The sequence below is a fragment of the Eleutherodactylus coqui genome, chromosome 3 (genome assembly GCF_035609145.1).
Source record: "Eleutherodactylus coqui strain aEleCoq1 chromosome 3, aEleCoq1.hap1, whole genome shotgun sequence".
Classification (NCBI taxonomy): domain Eukaryota; kingdom Metazoa; phylum Chordata; class Amphibia; order Anura; family Eleutherodactylidae; genus Eleutherodactylus; species Eleutherodactylus coqui.
In genome coordinates this window covers 279274731-279294166 of record NC_089839.1, presented here as the reverse complement: position 1 = coordinate 279294166, position 19436 = coordinate 279274731, and the positions used below count along the sequence as shown (strand labels likewise).

Genomic DNA, 19436 nt, shown 5'->3' with positions numbered 1-19436 from the left:
TGGCCTGTGATGATACCGAGCTTCGCCCGCGAGATACTTCTAAGACGCCGGGAGCGACACGGGAAGGAGATGTCCGATAGTCGCTATCACAGAGCCTCCTGCTGCTGTTTATGTCCTCGGGCGCGCCGACGTCACCATGCGCCTTACAGGGAACAGGTTTCATTCCGGGTCTATTAAAGCGTTAAAGATTGCAACATGTGAATGTGAAATGTATCTAAAGCCTGGGAATAGTTCCTGCTCAGCGTGGAAGGATTATTATACATGCACAGAGTACATAAATAAAGAGAGAACGGCCCCTTCTGTACGGCGCTGGGCTCAGGGGGGGCCTCAATACAGACGGAGCTAAATGCTCTTTAAATGCAGATTTGGGCCAATAACGCAGACAGGCATAACATAAAAAGCTGATGAAACCGTGTGTGCGCTCCAGAGGTCATACGAGAGAGGTGCGCGAGCACAGGAAACCATCGCCGCTTCCAAAGAACTGATCTTTAACCCTTCTAAGACACGGCCTTTTTTCCCCCTCATTGATTTTTTGGGTTTTTCTTCCCCACTTTCGTAAAAAAAAAAGCTCGTCAAACACCAATGTCGATACCAAAATTTACAGTTTTTTTGGCTGTACTACTTTTAAAAAATAAAGTTTCTTAAAATATATATAATTATATATACACACACTGAAAAAAAAAATAATAATCATCATCATCATCATCCACATAGAAGAAGTTGTCAGAATAGAATGAAACTTTCTATGTGTGATTGTAACATTGATACAAGTAGGTGATTCCTGTGACCCCCTTGTGTGCGGCCAATCATTATCCTGCTGCCTCTTGGAAGCCGCCATGAGAGGAACACATGTGGCTGCAGGATGTCCTGAATATATGGCTGAGCTGTCATTGTCCCTCGTACCACTACTAGGGGTGACCAACTGTTGTATGCAATGGCCCCCCAGACCATTACACCAGCAGGGGGCAGTGTGCCGCTCCACAGCAATGGCAGGATTGGGGCGCTCACCTCGAGGTCACGGCAGTCATCGATGGCCAAACTAAACCTGGATTCATTGCTGAAGACAACCCGGTTCCTCTCTGTAGCGCCCAGTTTTGTTGCTAATGGCACCACTGCAAACAGAGATGACCGTGGGTGTCAAAGGCCGTACATGTAACGGATGCCATGAGACCAAATGTCCTTCAGCCAAGCGCCTGGAAGTGGTTCCAACAGTCACAGGGGTGTAATGATGGCGCCACCTGTCTCTGGATGATGAACAACGGAACACTTGGAGCTGCTCGTGCTTGTTGAGCGATCAGACGCTCCTCTCTACTTGTGGTCTGTAGGGGGCGTCCTGAGCCCGGTCACATTGTGTGCCATCACGCATCCACTGGTCCCAACACCCCCTAACAGTCTGGTCAGATGCTCCTCTCTACTGGTGGTCTGTCGGGGGGTCCTGAGCCCGGTCACCTTGTGTGTCCTCACACATCCACTGGTCCCAACACCCCCTAACAGTCTGGTCAGACGCTCCTCTCTACTGGTGGTCTGTCAGGGGGTCCTGAGCCCGGTCACCTTGTGTGCCATCACGCATCCACTGGTCCCAACACCCCCTAACAGTCTGGTCAGACGCTCCTCTCTACTGGTGGTCTGTCGGGGGGTCCTGAGCCCGGTCACATTGTGTGCCATCACGCATCCACTGGTCCCAACACCCCCTAACAGTCTGGTCAGACGCTCCTCTCTACTGGTGGTCTGTACGGGGGTCCTGAGCCCGGTCACCTTGTGTGCTCCCATCCACTGGTCCCAACACCCCCTAACAGTCTGGTCAGAACGGCCCGGTGGGGGACAATTCATCAATACGACGTCCAGCTTCTTACATCCCAATAATGCGCTCCTCTCAGACTCTGGTAACGGGTGACATCTCTTCTCTGCATCGTAGAGGCGTCTAGTGGTCAACAAGCTCTACACAAGCGGAAGAAGAGGTCACTGCGGCACAAGGAGCTTCCAAGAGCCTTTTATAGGTCTTTTAGGGCCTCAGGTGAGAAGACCGTTCATCTAATCACCACAACTCTCATCATTTGTATATCTGCTTGAGATGGAACTGCAGGACGAGTTTACGGCAACTTCTAGGGACGAGATTTTTTTTTTTTTTTAACAAAGACTGCGCGTATATATATATTTTAATTTATTTAATTTAATTTTTTCTTCTGTCACCATTTTCTGACTACCATTATTTTATTTTTCCATCAAAATAGTTGCATGGTTTTTTTTTTATGCATGCAACAACCTGTAGTTTCTATCGGTACGATCTTGGAATACAAACGCCGAAAAAAAAACAAAAAAAAAAACAGTTCTGACATTGTGTATTTTTTAATGATGTTCTCTGTAGGGGATAAATAACGCATTATTTTGATGGATCGGACTTTTAGGCCGCATGCACATCGATGGATTCCGCAGCAAATACCGCCCATAGCATGCAATAGTAAAACGCGATTTCAACTACACAAGCGGAGGAGAAATCGCAGCATGCTCTGATTCTGTGCAGACTCCACACGGACGGCTTCCACTGAAATCAATGGAAGCCGTCTGACTCGCTGCCCTTCTGCAATCATCATTGCGGAAAGGTCTCGGGGTCCACGTCGTCGCGTAGCGATGGCGCGGCGTAATCTGTACTTTACTTTTAATATCCTTTATTTGTTACAATACTAACAAAACAGAGACTTGAACTCACGAGCGTTTGATCACTTCTACCAAATACTGCAGTACTTGCGCACGGATGGAAGCTGCTCACCCCACCGATGTAGCAGCCGGCACTTGTCCTTTATTCCAACGAGAGCTGTGATTGCAATTACAAGTGCCATCCGCTACACGAGGGTTGGACTGGCAACTTTCACAATGCACCTCAGTGTTGTGGCACTGACAGCGGCCACTCAATCAGCCCGCGTCCTGAGCGGTAGACCCCCGACAATCAACTACTGATGATCTATCTTGAGGATAGGTCATCAATAGCATTTGCCTGGAGAACCCCTTCAACATTTGCCAAACCAGCTGATCGAATGAGTCTGGGGGCATCTACATTCTTTCTTGAGTGGGATATATTAAAGGGGTTTTCCATTCAAATACTATTGATGACCTATTATCAGGATAGGTCATCAATCGTTCACCGTCTGGGGTCCGCCACTCGGGACCCCCGACCGATCAGCTGTGCGGGCGCATGCTGTTAGCGCCACAATACCATAGAAGTCGAAGCGGAAGCGGGAGCGCTGACCTCTGTGTAGTGGCGGGCGCTTGTAACTGCAGGCACGGCTCTCGTTGAAATCAATGGGAGCCATGCCTGCCGTTACAAGTGCTGGCCGCTACATGGGAGGTTTGTGCGGACCCCAGCCGATCAACTATTGATGACCTATCCTGATGATGGGTCATCAATAGTATTTAAGTAGAAAACACCTTTAACATTGCATATTACCAATCCTTTGCTCTAACAGGAGGATGTCGACCGCAGCTAGTCCAGCCCGGCCGCAGCGTATTGTGAACACATGCATGCTCAGCCTAACTGAGCATGCATGTATACAGGGGGTTGGGAGAAAAAGCTGTTGGGCAACACCTATGTAGTATGTATGGGCACAAGTGAGGGGCATAAGAAAGGGCACACACAAGCCATCAGTGTATGGCACATCATGGGAGTGAATGTGCGAATACCCCCCAATAGAGCCTTAAAATAACCATTTGTGGCAGACCCCCCCCCCCCCCCCCCCCTTAAACTTGAAGCGACTCTCAAAATGCAGAAACAATGCAAGAAATAACAAAAAGTTAAACCAATGATTAAACGGGAAGATGTAAAAAAGTTCACACAAAGACAAACTGCTGCTACTTTAAATCAGAGTCCTGAGCGCGAACACGGCCGACAACAGTGTCCCATTCAGCTGCGAACAATGAACAGTGTTTGGAAGCGGCGAGCGGAGTAAGCAGAGACAAATCAGAGGACCTCTCCGTGTACCGGCAGCGGGGCCAACACTGCATTACTCCACAACACCATGAGGCCCCTTCAGTAACAAAGGGCTTAAGATGAGCCGCAGAAAAACAAAAACATCTTTCCCCCTCTGTATTCTCGCAGAACATGGATGGGGGCCAGGGATAAAACTTCTCCAATGTCAGGGAGGCAGCTGCTATTAGTTTTATAAAAGGTCTTAAAAAATAGGAGATATGCATCCAGACTGACACCTGGATGTGATTTCACCGAGATCGCTCCTAGTTTGGGGTTTTTTTTTTTTCCCCTCTACAGAAACTTGGGAATCGTGTAAGTTTAGCACAGGAGCGTTAAGTTATAACTAGGAAATGGATTTTAACCCATTCAGACACTGGAGATCGTTGCTGTTCTGCAGAAAGAAAGCTGGAAACTAATAAAACCCAATTAGAAGGGAGACCCTAGTGAAAATTGGGACCCCACACAGACACACCTGCTGTAGGAGGCCTTCGGTAGCAGCTGTCACAGGACTTGCAACTTTTTCCATCGCCTGTTTTTCTCATTGACGTAGAACTATCCTACTAAAAGTAATTAGACGCCCGAGCAAGAATCAAAAGTAGTGTTTACTTCCATATGTTAATACTTAGTGGGGCTCCTTTGGCCCTAATGACATCAGATACTCTCCGTGGCATGCTTTCTACTAACGTCATATACTTCATATGGTAATTCCCTCCATTCATCCTGCAAATGTCTGGAGAGTCTCTCAAAGACAAGACGTCGGCCAGCGTACACTGGTGCAAGGAGGGTTGTCATTGGACAGTTGAGTAATGGAAGAACGTTCTATGGAGTGATGAATCACGCTGCTCCATGTTCAATGGCGTGGACGTATCTGGGTATGGAGGACGTCTGGGGAACGGCTTTTGTTTTACGTGGCATGGCATTGGTCAGTTGGTTGTAGTGGAATAACCATGGACACGGAGGTGTACCTTGACATAATGTGCTGCCGACAATGTGGTAATACTCTGGGAATGGTCGGCCATACTTCCAACAAGACAACGTGCCTTGTCACATCCAACACTGTTTTACGATGGTTTGAGGATATCGATGTTCCACGATTGGACCGGCTGCACAGAGTCCCGACCTGAACCCTACTGAACATCTGTGGGACGAACTGGTACATCGGGTCAGGAAATATAAATTGTGTCAATCTTCGTTAGGGAAACTCCCCAGACATTTGCAGGGTGACTGGAGGGAAATACCAGCTGAAACTGTATCAAGACGTTAGTAGAAAGTATGCCACAGAGAGTATCTGATGTCATTAGGGTCACTAAGTATTAAAATATGGAAATAAATACTATTTTTGAGTCTTGTTTAGGTGTCCAATCACTTTTGGTAGGCTAGTGTATTTGCTGCATGTATGACATTGACCCTCCGTGTATTCCTGGGGACCACAACTCTTACTATGTCAAGTCTTTGCAAAGCAGCATGTGAACAGACAGGCGATTGGCAAAAAGCTAAGGAGATGCCCAATTGGGACTGTAAATGACCTCCCCACCAACATTTCTATCTCCTGTGGAAAACATTCACTGAAAATCTTCATTTTAAAAAGGAAATTGAAGAGAATGACTACACCGGGTCCTCCGGAAATGACTGTAAAGACCACAGCAAGTGGAATTTCTCCTGTCTGTGTTTTTTTACATGAAAACTTGGAAAAGGTTTTTTTTTTTCATTTTTGGAATTGAAAGGTCTTATTTATTGTTACTTTTTTTTTGGAAATTGCGGTCATTTGATCGCTTTTATCATATACTGCAATACTATGGTATTGCATTATATTGTACTACAGACTGCCTATTAAAAAGGCACACTACAGGCATTTTTTAATAGGCAAGCAATCTTTATAGGCCCCAGGGCTGCAATGACACCAATAGCAAACCCAAGATTTTATAGCGGCGGGGCCGTTCGAGACATTTAAATACCGCTGTCCTTTCTGACGTCTACATACATCCTAACTACTGAGTGTATGTGCACTTAGAACGTATACAGCAGTATGTGTGCCAGGAAGGTGTTAAAAGGGAACCGGTCACGTCCCGCAGCACCAAAGTTGTGGTGCTGTTAGGGTACATGAGACAGAGTGGGGGATGAAGTTTTATAGTCCCCCCCGCGTCACGTTCATACGCTCTCCACCAAGTTCTTGGTTGTGCTTTTGTAGTCTGAAGACACAATTCCCCCCTGCTACCTTTCCAGCATTCAAAAGGGTTAAACCTGAGACTTTCTGAAACAAGCCATAGGATTTAAAAGGTCCTAACCGTACATCGGTAATATCCGACTGACTTGATTATCACTACGACTTTCGTTGCGGTCAGCACTAAACAAGGTATTACGTTTTTTTGGGATCTTGGAAGCCTGCAGTACATCTCGGTGGGACCTCAGAGTTCATCTAAGGATACAAACATTGCTATAGGAAGGGTGGGTTAAGTGCATAAAACTAGAGAGGGAAATCCAAAAAAAAAAAAAGGGGTTGTGAAAAGAGGAATTGAATGTTCTAGCTTAATGCAAACAATTGAGTGCAGTCCGTCAACAGAGAACATTAGAAAACACTGACTCTGCTTGTGAACGGCACATAGAACTCAAAAGTTCATTGTCCCAGCACAATCCGCTAATTGACGGCTTCCAAAAACTCCAGATACTTAGTGGTGATGTCAACTATCAATTTACATAGTTTACACGTCTCCAACAAATGCCAAAGACAAAGGGAAAGGAGGGCGGGGGGGGGGGGGGGGGGGGGGGGAATATTAGAGATCCTAGGAGAGGAACACGACGATACAAACTATAAAAAGCAGGAAGTCTAATCTGGAGGCCGCGGCTTCTGGTGCCCAGCAGCAGTCACGCTCCAAACACATCTTTGCAAAGTCTATAAAAGAAATTCTCGTACAGTGCATTTTTCCGAGGACTGGCCGCTACATCAAAAGAAAAGAATACGGTATAATTATGGAATTATCGTTAAAAAAAAAAAAAGTTTAAACCCCTCTCCCCTCTGGAAGAAAATCTGATGTGACCACTAAACCTATGAAGGGTCCAACTCCGAGCAGCGTTCTAGGTTTCACATAAAAGCTCAGAAATGGAGAGATCTGACATCCGGACAAGCCAACGTGCCCGAAACAATATAGAACGGGTGGAAGCCGGCGCTATCATTTCTATTCATGTCACAGAAGGCCTATATTCCCTGGTGACTAGACGTGGTGGTTCCTTTATGGTCCCCTCTGCTACAGGCACAGAACAGAATCTAACATTGGCTTGCAGGAATGCTGCCTTCCAATAGGTGGCGCTGCAGAGGTATTGTTCCATATCCCTTATTTGCATATTACCCAGAGGAGCATGGATAGTCTCCTCACTCACTCACCTTCTAGCTGGTCACCCTAAGGAGAAAAGATAGCATTCCTGACCCACATTACAGGCCTCTCGCTAGCCAAGCCAGAAACCTACTGCACACTGCTGAGGGGCGGAGAACCTACTGCACACTGCCGAGGGGCAATCCCCTCCCTCTCCGAAATAGCCGTCTGTGTATAGTGTTCTGGCTTGGCTTTCAATTCCCAGTCATTGTTACAAGGCTTGTATAAAAAGTCTAACATTGACTTGCAGGAATGCTGCCTTCCAATAGGTGGCGCTGCAGAGGTATTGTTGTATCTCTCTTATAGGTACAGAACATACACAATGAAGGACCGCTTTATTAGATCACCCAGTCTAATACACCATTGTATTCGGCTACAGTTTGACTGTGCCCTGTCTGTTCATCGTAACGATTCTTAACATCCTCCTCTGACCCCTTTTGTCAATGTTATTTACATCCACAGGATCCCCTTTTACTCTATTTTTTTTTTTTCCCAAATCACACCATTCTCTATATACACCAGAAAACCCCTAAAGGCTAACTATGTATGAAATCCAGGCCCTGGACCATCTAACACTGATGACCAGGCCTCAACTGGAAGTCGCTTAGATCATTCGATTTTCTCATGCTTATGTAGATTCACACTGAAACTAATCCACCGAAAACTTGCTCCCTTGATTTAACGCTGCACTCCGGGATTACTGGTCCGGGAAAGCTCCAATCACAAAAGGGCAGGTGTCTCTAACAAAAAGTGGACATTCATTGTATATCCTAAAGGGGCATCAGAAGTTACAAGGACCTGGGTCTGCAAACTGACAGACCACTTATATAATGCTGGCACCCGAGACAGCCAGGTTACCCAAACCCTCCTTGGCAATGATCCAACATATTTGTGGTTTGGAGTCCCCAAATAGGCTTTGTTCACATTCGCATTATGAACAAGGCATTTAAAATGCTGTAACTACCGTAGTATAAAGAACCCCAACAACAGGGCTCTGACGGGACCAAGTCCAGAATTAAAGTGCTCCTTGAAGGATCTACTGAACCTAGAAGTGAACATGGGCAATAAGGTAAAGCAAGAAATGCAACTCTAGATTAAAGGGGTTGTCCCGCACCGAAACGGTTTTTTTTTTCTTCAATAGCCCCCCCGTTCGGCGCGAGACAAACCCGATGCAGGGGTTAAAATAAAAAACCGGATACTACTTACCCGAATCCCCGCGCTCCGGTGACTTCTTACTTACCTTGCGAAGATGGCCGCCGGGATCTTCACCCTCGGTGGACCGCAGGTCTTCTGTGTGGTCCATTGCGGATTCCAGCCTCCTGATTGGCTGGAATCGGCACACGTGACGGGGCGGAGCTACGAGGAGCAGCTCTCTGGCACAAGCGGCCCCATTCAGAAGGGAGAAGACCGGACTGCGCAAGCGTGTCTAATCGGGCGATTAGACGCTGAAAATTAGACGGCCCCATGGAGACGGGGACGCCAGCAACGGAACAGGTAAGTGAATAACTTCTGTATGGCTCATAATTAATGCACAATGTACATTACAAAGTGCATTAATATGACCATACAGAAGTGTATACCCCCACTTGCTTTCGCGGGACAACCCCTTTAAGGACTTCTGTTACGAGTTCTTTGAGAGCATACACAAGACACAAGGAGAAGAGTCTACTTACCAAAAGCTGTGCCCGCATTTTGTCATATAGGCTTCCTCGATCATATCGAAACATATTGGGCTGAAAGACAATGAACAGAAGCAGGTGAGATAATACAGAGGTGAGCAGTGAAATTACATCAGTCCCTAAAAGTGTAAGGTCTGAAGAGGAGTCCCACAAGTAATATATACGAGAGCGTCTGAGAAGATTCCGCTCCCAGTCTGACTATTCAATTCAACAGGAATTGAAAAAAAAAACTCCAAAAATGCCAGAAACTACACCGACATGCACTACATTGGCCATCGATTGCACTTGTTCCTCCATCAACTCTTGGCCTCTAGTCGTACGTGTTTCTTCCAGCAGACCGATTGTTGCCGGTTATCCATCAGGATTTAAATGGCCACCAATAGGAAACATCCGACAAACCTGACCCATACGCGTAATGCTATTGGCTAAAAGGGTTTTTGGAAAACCATTCAGCTGATCCATTTGACTGTCGATTTTTGTATGTCTATGGGGCCTCCCAACGAGATGATGTTGAGGAAAGCGGAGGATTGGCCTTGCCGAATTTTAACGCCTCTTCATTGGAAGTCACTGCCAGAACTGCCCCTTTCTCCATGGAGAACACAAGTGCTCCGCTGTCCCGGGCATTCACAAGTATGAAGAAGGTGGAAGAAATAGCAGTCGGCCGAACGTTCATTCAACGGGTACTGAAGGCGTATGGGCACGTTTAGATGTGAATGAATGGTCTCAACAGGGTTGTCACTTTTTTTTCCCCTCCTAAATGTGTCCTCGTCCCCCCGCCCAAAATCTGCTTTATTGATATACTTACCATGGTGCCAAAGTGGAGTTCTGGCACTCTAGAGCCATGGCATTAGAGAGGTGACGTCACCGGGTCTTCTGGCCTGGTGACATCCTATCACATGGGCTTCTTATGTAGAAGCCCCATCAGGTTTACAGGACATCCCCGACCTCTCTGTTGGGCCTCCCATAGGCGGCAGTGATCACATGAGTAAACAACCATGTGACCACTGGAGGACCTGAGCAACAGTCGGGGAGCAGCGGGCAGTGGAGGGGGGTCAGTATTTATTTTTTCTGCATCTATGTCAGTCCCCCCACCCCCACCAATGTTTCAATATATTGGAAAACCCCATACTAATTAAGACTAAAGTTGACAATGTCACCTCGTTGGCCATGTTGAAGTTTTTTGCCCGACAGATGAAAGTACTTTTGTCCACCAAAAAATAAATAAAAAAATTGAGAGAATGTTCCTAAAAATATGGCTTATCCGTCGCCCTGTGTGTAACTGAACATGTATGGCCAGTTTGAATGACTGTAGGAGCCAACACGGACTAAAATGTATCTGCAAAGCAACCGTTCAACCTGGTGATCATTTCTTCAATGGTTGGTCAACTCTCAACCTACCTCTGACTAATGTGAATGGCCGCCTTCATACGAACATCGACTCTTGGAGGGGTTTAAAAGGAGCCAGATCCTATGAGCCCCATGAACTAAAGTTATAGGGTCATAGGTTAGGGGGCTACCAAGTCTGGGGATGCAACTTTCAAACTTACTGCATAGTCTGCCCGGTAAGCCGATGCGTAAGTTGGACTAGTCTCTTCCCTCCGTCCATGATAGGACTGTGTGTGCACTGAAGAGAGGAGTCTGATGCATACAACAAGGTCCGGCTTCCCAGGCAGACAACGAAGGAACTCGGTGGCAGACCAGTAGGATAGCTCCATCTCCAGACTCGATAGCCCCATCCCCGGACTCAGCAGCCCCTCTGCCTACAAGTCCGTAGCTTTAGTTTAGCGGAATTCAGTGATGGCGGTTCCCGGCGGAACCTCCTCCACAATATGAACGGCCCGGCGCTGCAGGTAGGCTCCAGTAACATGCAGGGAGTTGTACATTGCCACCTGCTACCCTGCAGATCCGTCAGCAGCCCGTCTGCTGGGCAACGATCGCGGCTGAGTTCACATCTCGCCAGGAGTTAAAGACGTAATCCTGATAACGACAGACACTGAATTACTATTAAAATGGTTCATTGGAGCAGCTAGTGAAAAAAATGAGCAAACTGGGGATACGAGGAGGGCAAGCGAGCAGCTAACGATGCGCTAGTGGCGGCACAGAAGTGAGGCGGTGCGCTCATGTGCGCCCCCTGTCACAACTGAGCTGAACATTTCAGACATCGGTTCTCATAAGAAAACATTAGCAGCGATCATTACTGGCGCTAGAACGATGCATTGGAGCTCGAGCGCTTCATACAGTGGAGGAAATAAGTATCTGATCCCTTGCCGATTTGGTAAGTTTGCCCGCTGTCAGACATGAACAGACTATCATTTTTAGGGTTAATTTTAACAGTAAGGCCGCCTGCACACGAGCGTTCCGGATTCCACTAGCGGATTTTCACGTGCGTATGGTACCTAAATGTGCTTGCGGATAGGTGCGGATGCGTGAAAAATCACGCGCGGATATACGCGGATGTGTTGCGGAAAAAACCGCGCAGAAAAATCTGGAAGACACCCTTATTGTAAACCCAACCCCTAGAGAACTGCCCATTCCCTGGAAAACAGCTTAAAAACCAACACCCAGACTCCGTTTTGTCCCTCTTGCTTGTGCGAGCACCGTTAAATTATTCTGGCAACATGCTTTCACCCGGTAAGCAGATGTCTTTGTGGGCATGGTTGATCCATGTAACTTTTTTCGGACGTACTATAAAAATACTATATAAGTGTGGTAACGTAGTAATCGTACTGACCCATAGAATAAAAATATCGGGTCGTTTTTGTTGCACTTTGCGCGCTGCAGAAACAGGACGCACCGAAAGATGGTGGAAAGTCTTTTTTTTTCTCTCCGATTACAATTTTTAAAGGTTTTTCAGTAAATTATATGGTACAATAAATAGTGCCATTGCAAAATACAACTCGTCCCGCAAAAAAATAACAAGCCCTTATACAGCGACGTCGATGGATAAATAAAGGAACTACGATTTTTTAGGGAGTAGGGGGAAAAAAAGGAAAAAAGCAAAAAAGCTCCGTCACTAAGGGGTTAAAAGTGAGGATGGAAAAAAGCACAATAAAAACAAAAGTAAAACTGCTTGGCCACTAAGGGGTTAAAATGAAAAAAAAAAAGTACATTTGACGCAATAGCAAATAATACTCATGCAAGTTCTTCTGTTCTGCTTCTACTGCGTTCGTCCACGCATCCCCATAAACCTGCGCGGACAGTAGACGCCAGGATTGTTCCTTTCTGTTCTTGTCGAGGTATTCTGGGGAGTTACTGTCCCATAGGCTGGGGAAGTCCTGCATGATTGCCACAAGTTTCCCCATGTCGATCATTATGGCTTGTGGCAGGCTGGTGTCTGCTGGCTGCTCTCTGGTAGATGAGGGGACTGAAAGGACAGATCTGCAGTTGAAATGTGCCTGTGAAGCTCTGTGCTGTGTGTTAGGACGCCTCCTACCATGCCTACTTCCTGTAGTCATAGCAACCAGTGACTCCATCCGCAGCTGCACTGCGGATGTACTGCGTGAAAAAACGCACCCATTCACTTGTATTGGAGGCTTCACGCGCATGATCCGACCAAAATTAGAACAGGTCGCAGATTTTTTCACGCGCGTGAAAAAACGCGATACACATCCGTCCGTCTGGGGACAACTGCGGATCCTCATAGGAGTATATTGGCTGCGGTCTGGGGCGGATTATGTGCCTAAAATCACGCGCTTGAAATTCTGCTCGTGTGCAGGCACCCAAAGAGATAGAATATCCAAAAAAAAAAAATCCTGAAAAATCACATTGTCTCAATTATATATATATTTATTTGCATTTTGCACAGAGAAATAAGTATTTGATCCCGTACCAACTATTAAGAGTTCCGGATCCTCCAGAGCAGTTAGACGCTCCTAATCAACTGGAGGTGCAAACATTACGTTTTGGGGGTGTTTTATCTGCACAGGACTACCTCACCGCATCCATGGGAGAATGGATGGAGCCATGGACCGTAAAATCCTGAGTGACAACCCCCTTCCCTCCACCAGGACATCAAAAATAGGTCGTGGCTGGGTCTTCCAGCACGACAATAACCCAAACCATACAGCCAAGGCAACACAGCAGTGGCTCAAAAAGCAGCACATTAACCCTTTCCAATCCACTGTCTGACATCTAAAGACCTTATGATTTAAGGCTGTACAGCTCCGATGTTGGAAGACGCCCGTCGGGGTTCTCTTACTGTATATTGCCAGCCTCTATACTGTCAAAGCCTATCCAGTGTGTCACCTCATGCAGTACTGGTTTTAGCCAGCATATAACGCTGTTGTATAATATCAGAAAAAGAGTAAGCCCCCCTAGGAAAACCAGGATACAAATTGGATTGGAAAGGGTTAAGGTCACGGAGTGGCCTAGCCAGTCTCCAGACCTTCATCCCATAGAAAACCTATGGAGGTAGCTGAAGATCAGAGTTGCCAAGCGACAGCCTCGAAATCTTAATGATTGGGAGATGATCTGCAAAGAGGAGTGGACCAAAATTCATTCTGACGTTCGCAAACCTCATCAACTACAAAAGTCTGACTGCTGTGCTTGGCAACAAGGGTTTGGCCACCAAGTAATAAGTCTTGTTTGCCAGAGGGATCAAATACTTATTTCCTTCACTGTATGTATTCTCCCGACTTCCTACGGACGCATCATGTATGCTAGATCCTCGGGAACGAGGACTCTGGATCCGAACACAAGAATCAGTGCGAGGCCGAGAATAAGCAGGAAATTACTTGTTTGTGGAAAAACGGAAACGCCGACATGATAATCGGACGAACCGCTCTTACATGGGGTTTATTGAAGATTTCATAAATGGGCAGGGAAAACTGAAAAATCACATCTGAGAGAAGTAAAGTTTGGCCCGAGAAGACTCACCCGAGATGTGAGGGGCTCACCTGCTTAGGTGTCTACACAACGGGTTCATCCACAGACCCTGTATAGCGATATTATGGAGCAATAGGCATTCCGAATGTTGCCGCTTTCACCCTTGAAGGGGTTGTCCCACCAAAATTATTTAGCACCCATCCACGGGATACATCATAAATGTAGAATTCCTGGGATCCGACCGCTGGTAGTCATGAGAATGGCGCATCTCCGAGTCCCAATGAACGGAGCCACAGATGTGTGAAAACCACTCCATTCCCAGTCTATGGAGATAATGTTCTGCGCTTGGCTGTTGTGTCGCAGGCCTAAGAGTATTTGGGGCCAAGTTGATTAGAGGGCACCCGGCCCCATTCTAGCCTATGGAGCGATGCAGATTGACGGTTTTCAGACAGATGGTCTCCATGAAAAATCCTCCTCACGCGTCCTGTTCCTGCCCGTATCACAGGCGAAAAATAGGACATGCTCATGCAGGTCTACATGCAGCATCCATGTAAATTGGCCAATACACAAAGTGTCTGTGTGCTGTCCAATGCAAATTGCACCCAAGCCCCTCGGGTGCAAGTCAGATAGCGTTTCTGACCCCCGTCCCAGGCCTCTCACTAGCAAAGCCAGACTCCTACTGTACACTGATGAAGCGCAAATACCCTGAAACAGCTGTCTGTGCATGGAGTCTGGCTTTGCTTTTAATTCCCAGTCATTGTTACAAGGCTTGTAGAAAGAGTCTGACTTTGGCTCGTAAAGAAATGCTGCCTTCCAATAGGTGGCGCTGTGGAGGTATTATTCCATCTCCTTTATTTTTCTCGGGCGCAACTCACCGTCATCCGCAATACAGAAAAATCCAGGTACGGGGGGGGGGGGGGGGTTGGGGGGGGGTTTCGCCGGCCGGCATCGCTAAGGGCTACCGCATGCAGAATCTGACCCAGTCGTGCAAGCCCAGCCTGACCTCTGTAAATTAAACCATAGAACAGGTCAGGGATGTACAACTTGGGCTAGGGGCACACCAGTGCATTTTTGGAGCAATGCAGTATCAACGTAATTCCACGGATGGCACGCAGCGCCACTATATGCCATAAGGCGATACACGCGGACGCGTTATCACGAGTCTTTGTGAATAAGCTCATGGCACGTATTCATCCTGTCCATTACACGGATGAGAAGTAGGAAATATCAATGCGCCAGAGAGCACAATAACTAGTGTCCAAGTGCCCTCCGATGCCAGCGGCATCCCTCAGGCACGACTCGCGGTCACACTGGTGTGCCATTGACTAAGGCAGAGATTCTCAGGCGAGATTTGTGCATTGCGAGACGTATGAATATGAAACGGTAACTTCTTTTGACTGGGGTCATACACGTGAGTGATTTACTATAACGGGGCCGGTCATTTAATCAGAAGGAAACAGCCCAGCACGCTGCAGTATTCGCTGCCCAAGTCTTTAGGACGGAACAAGCAGATGGAAGTCTGGACAAGCCTCACATAGACGTCAACAGAAAACGGCCCATAAAGTAAGACGGCAGCGGCGCACTTCTAGGTTTACTGGCCACCAGATTATGAGATCCAGCCGGTCCTTGTCCGAGTGGCATTAGATAGAGTCATAGTCAACCCTAGCCATAAGGCGTTGTCCTAAACAGGTACACCCAGGTCATATGCCCTATTAGGGCACAAGAGCGTCATAGTTAGGGGTCCCTGGTATTAGTGTATCTTGACGCCACCGGGCAGTCCTGGTGGAGTCAAGATTGGCAGGTGGGTGACGGTCCCTGTACCTGATTGGCTCTGCTACTGCTTTGCTTGCAGGTCCTGGCAGCCCACTAACGTAAAGTTGCCGGTGGAACTGCTTAGCATGCAAGGGTGACTGCACTGCTTAGGTTCACGTATCCCTCTTCAGTTGCGCATTGGGCCACCAGAAAGCCTGTTTCCCCGCCGCCAGTTCAGAAGACAGCAACCCGCTCTGTGCAGAAGAGCAGAGCGAGGTCAGTGCGCATTGGGCCACCTGAAAGCCCGTGCCCTGTGCGTTGATTCGGAAGACACCACCCCACTCTGTGTACAGCAGCAACGCGGGGTTGGCATGACAGAGGCCACACAGGCTAAGGGCTGACCAAATAACTATGTATAAATACATGAGGGGACAATACAAGGATCTCTCCCATGATCTGTTTATACCCAGGACTGCGACGGTAACAAGAGGGCATCCGCTACGTCTAGAGGAAAGCAGGTTTCATCGCCAACACAGAAAAGGGTTCTTTACTGTAAGAGCAGTGAGACTGTGGAACTCTCTGCCTGAGGAAGTGGTGATGGCAAAATCCATAGAGGAGTTTAAAAGGGGACTTGATGTCTTTCTGGAGAGGAAGGATATTACAGGATATAAATCTTAGGTTAATTGTTAATCCGGGTATACAGGCAGGTAGGAACTATTAGGGGTTGATCCAGGGAACAGTCTGATTGTCATTAGGGAGTCGGCAAGGAATTTCCCACAAAAGGGCTAATTGGCTTCTGCTCTTGGTTTTTTTTTTGCCTTCCTCTGGATCAACAACACAGGAGGATAAACAGGCTGGACTAGATGGACCTTGTCTTCATTCGGCCTTACGAACTATGTTACTAATATATATAAAAACGTAACTATGGGAAAAAGCTGTCTTTTTAAGCTTTGCTTACCATTTATTTTTACTGATTTTCTCTTCTTAGGCCCCTCTCACGGATCCGTTTTTGAAAGCCGCGGTAATCGCAGTACCATTGATGTCACTGGGGCATCGCAGACATATGCCCAAATGCAGCACTTTCTAGCGCAACGATTTTCGAGCGCCGTCTGCTCTATTTTACCGCAATTAACATACCTCATCAGCCATCAGCATGGTGCGTTAAAAAACGCTGTTAAAGGCAGGAGCCTGTGTCTAAAAACGGCAGTAAAAATCGCAGCCTTTTGTGGACCTTGTGTGTGAGAGCGGCCTTAGTCCCCACAGAGGACTTGTATGTACAGTATACTACAATACCAAAGTATTGCATTATAGCGGGTCGTCACAGGCAGCCTATAACGTCATGGCACAGGCATACAGCTGGATAGGCAAACAGCCGTGGCAGTTCACGATCTCATCACGCTGGATGGGTGGGGGGCATTCCGGACCCCTGCATACCGATCAGTGCACTGAAATGGGGTTAACCGTTGCGATCAGCATTCATGCTCTATACAAACCCCATGACGTAAATGTACGCCCGGGAGTACAAACACCTGCTGCTTTATATCAGTGGGAAGAGATAAGAGGCGCCTGTCACCGCTCATCTCCGCAGGGCTGATGAGATCAGCAGACACGGACGGGGCAGCCATAGTTATCCTGTGGGTCCAGCAGTACCGATATCATTAAAGGGATGTTCCAGGGAAATATTATTGCTGACGTCTCCTAAGGGTTATTTGCGGTCCATCTCGCCGTTTCTATGGCTACCACTTTGCAGAACTTGTAACTTTTTGATTACATTCTTTCTTTCTTGGAGACAGATGCCGGCCCCCCAAAAAGTACAATTCTAGCATTACGCTTGTTTTTTTTTAGCTGATGGCATTCCCTGCGCGGAATAAATAACGTGTGGCGTTGATAAATCGGACTTTTCCGGACGCAGCGATACGAAATATACATAGGTCGTCAGTAGTGGATCAGCGAGGGTCTGCCACTCGGGACCCCAGCTGATGGAATGCTGACCGTCAGTGGCGTGACACGCAGGGGTACGGAGCAGATGTTACAGCGCCACCCACATGTAGTGGCCAGTACTTGTAATTACAGGCACGGTAGTCATTGACTTTAATGAGGGCCACACTAAGATCCATATCCCTGAGTAGCGGCGCTGACAGCGTGCAGCCAATCAGCTGATCCACCGGCAGCCCCTTACCCTGAGGTCACATGACAATAACAGGCACACAAAAAAAACCTTTAAGAGTAAAGTAGCCCATGAGAATATGTAGCGCCAACTTGTGGAACTACAACTCCCAGCATCCCCTGCGATGTGTTAGTAGTAGTTATTGGGGGTTAGGCTGTATTCTCCCGAGTTCTGCACGCTGAGGCTTGTAGTTCTAGAACTCTGGAGTTTCCCCGCAGGATCGTACCATCTCACCAGACTACAGGGGGGGAGGGGGCACTAGGACTCTCACCACACAAAGTCGTTGCTCTTGTCCTCGTACGAGTTGATGAGTCCGTTGCACAGCGGGGTCGGCAGCGGCCTCTTCCTCGGCCCCGAGCTCACCGCCCTGCTGCTGCTGGTCAGCGCCGAGCCGTTACCCGTCACCCCCAGTCTGGAGATACTGGAAGCCGCCGGCCTGAGGGGCCCCGCCGAGGAAGAGGAACTAGAGGGGGTGGCGGATGAAGAAGAAGAGGACGACGATGGGCCTGTCCCCCCTCCCGGGCCGGGCAGCTGCTGGCGGCCCGAGGACATCCTCCTCGCTGCTGGGGCTGTGACAAGTCGCTTCCCGTTTCAGGCCCGCCGCATCCTTCTGTTCACCGACGGGGAACAATAAAGTGTCAACAAGGAGCAGCGCCAGAGCGACACCGGAAGCGTCCGGCCATTGACGGGGCGCCAGGCGGCAGCCACGCCCACCGCTCGCGACGAAACAGCTGGAGCTAGGGCGGCCGAGAGGGGACAAAAAGGGCCGGAAAGCGAAGCGGACGCCTATAGAGCTATGGGAGTCAGGCTGCTGTGTAAAACTAATGCTGAGACCTGTGGTTCCACAGATGTAGTGGCTGAAAGGCCATATTTACCTCATGTCAATGGGCGCAGCTGCTCAATGCGCTCTAGGAGTGAATAAAACACATTTTCCTGCTTTACGCAGAGGTGTTTGTGGCGCACAGCGACCTATCAGGGCTCGTTCACGCCGGCGTGTGTTCACGAAGTATTTCGCATTCAGTTTTAGCGCACATAACGCGCAGTACTAATATCGCGTAGAGCCGCTCATACGGAATACACGTGCAAAAAAGAATATGGCGCGTATTATACATGCCAAGGTAGGCTGTGGGGATCGGACGTATGCGGCAAGTACATGCGTACGTCTGCGTCACATCTAGGCACATAATACGCGGTCGCAGGCCGGATTCACGTGGACATATTTGCGGACGCAGAGAATAGGACCCATCGATTTCAATAGGTTCGTTCGCTATTTTGCGTGCACATTTTAGTCGCACGACATAATGCGCAGCGTGTTCTATTTTCGTGCACATTTGCGCACACATTGAACTCATTAAACGAATTAGCATCTTCAATGGTTGGGAATATCGTTGTGTGGTTTTTCACACGCAAATGCGCTACAATTGCGGGCACAAAAAGTATAGTAAAAAGAATGCAGCTGGGCGGGGAAATACACGCAACGTCCATTCTTCAAAAACGCACCACAGATGCGTGCGTAAATACGTTCCTGTGTTGGCGGCCTACAGGCCCGTGTCGCATGGATATATTTGTGCAGCAGTTTGAACGCGTAACATTTGCGCCGGCGATATGCAGTGAATAAGAACCATTGGTTTCAATTGGTTCGTTCACAGAAGAGTATTTTTTTTGCGCGCATTTTATAAAAAAAA

General features: G+C 47.8%; 1 protein-coding gene across 1 annotated transcript in view; it reads right to left on the bottom strand.

Annotated features, from left to right (window-relative positions):
* Positions 1-18468, bottom strand: part of COP1 (COP1 E3 ubiquitin ligase) — a 180669-nt gene extending 162201 nt beyond the window's left edge. The window contains exons 1-2 of the mRNA XM_066597491.1: positions 18023-18468; positions 9003-9062 (exon numbers count right to left, since the gene is read on the bottom strand). Of these exons, the coding sequence (XP_066453588.1) occupies positions 9003-9062; positions 18023-18303 (341 nt within the window). The 5' untranslated portion in view covers positions 18304-18468. The remainder of the gene's footprint in view (positions 1-9002; positions 9063-18022) is intronic.
* Between the last annotated feature and the right edge of the window lie 968 nt (positions 18469-19436).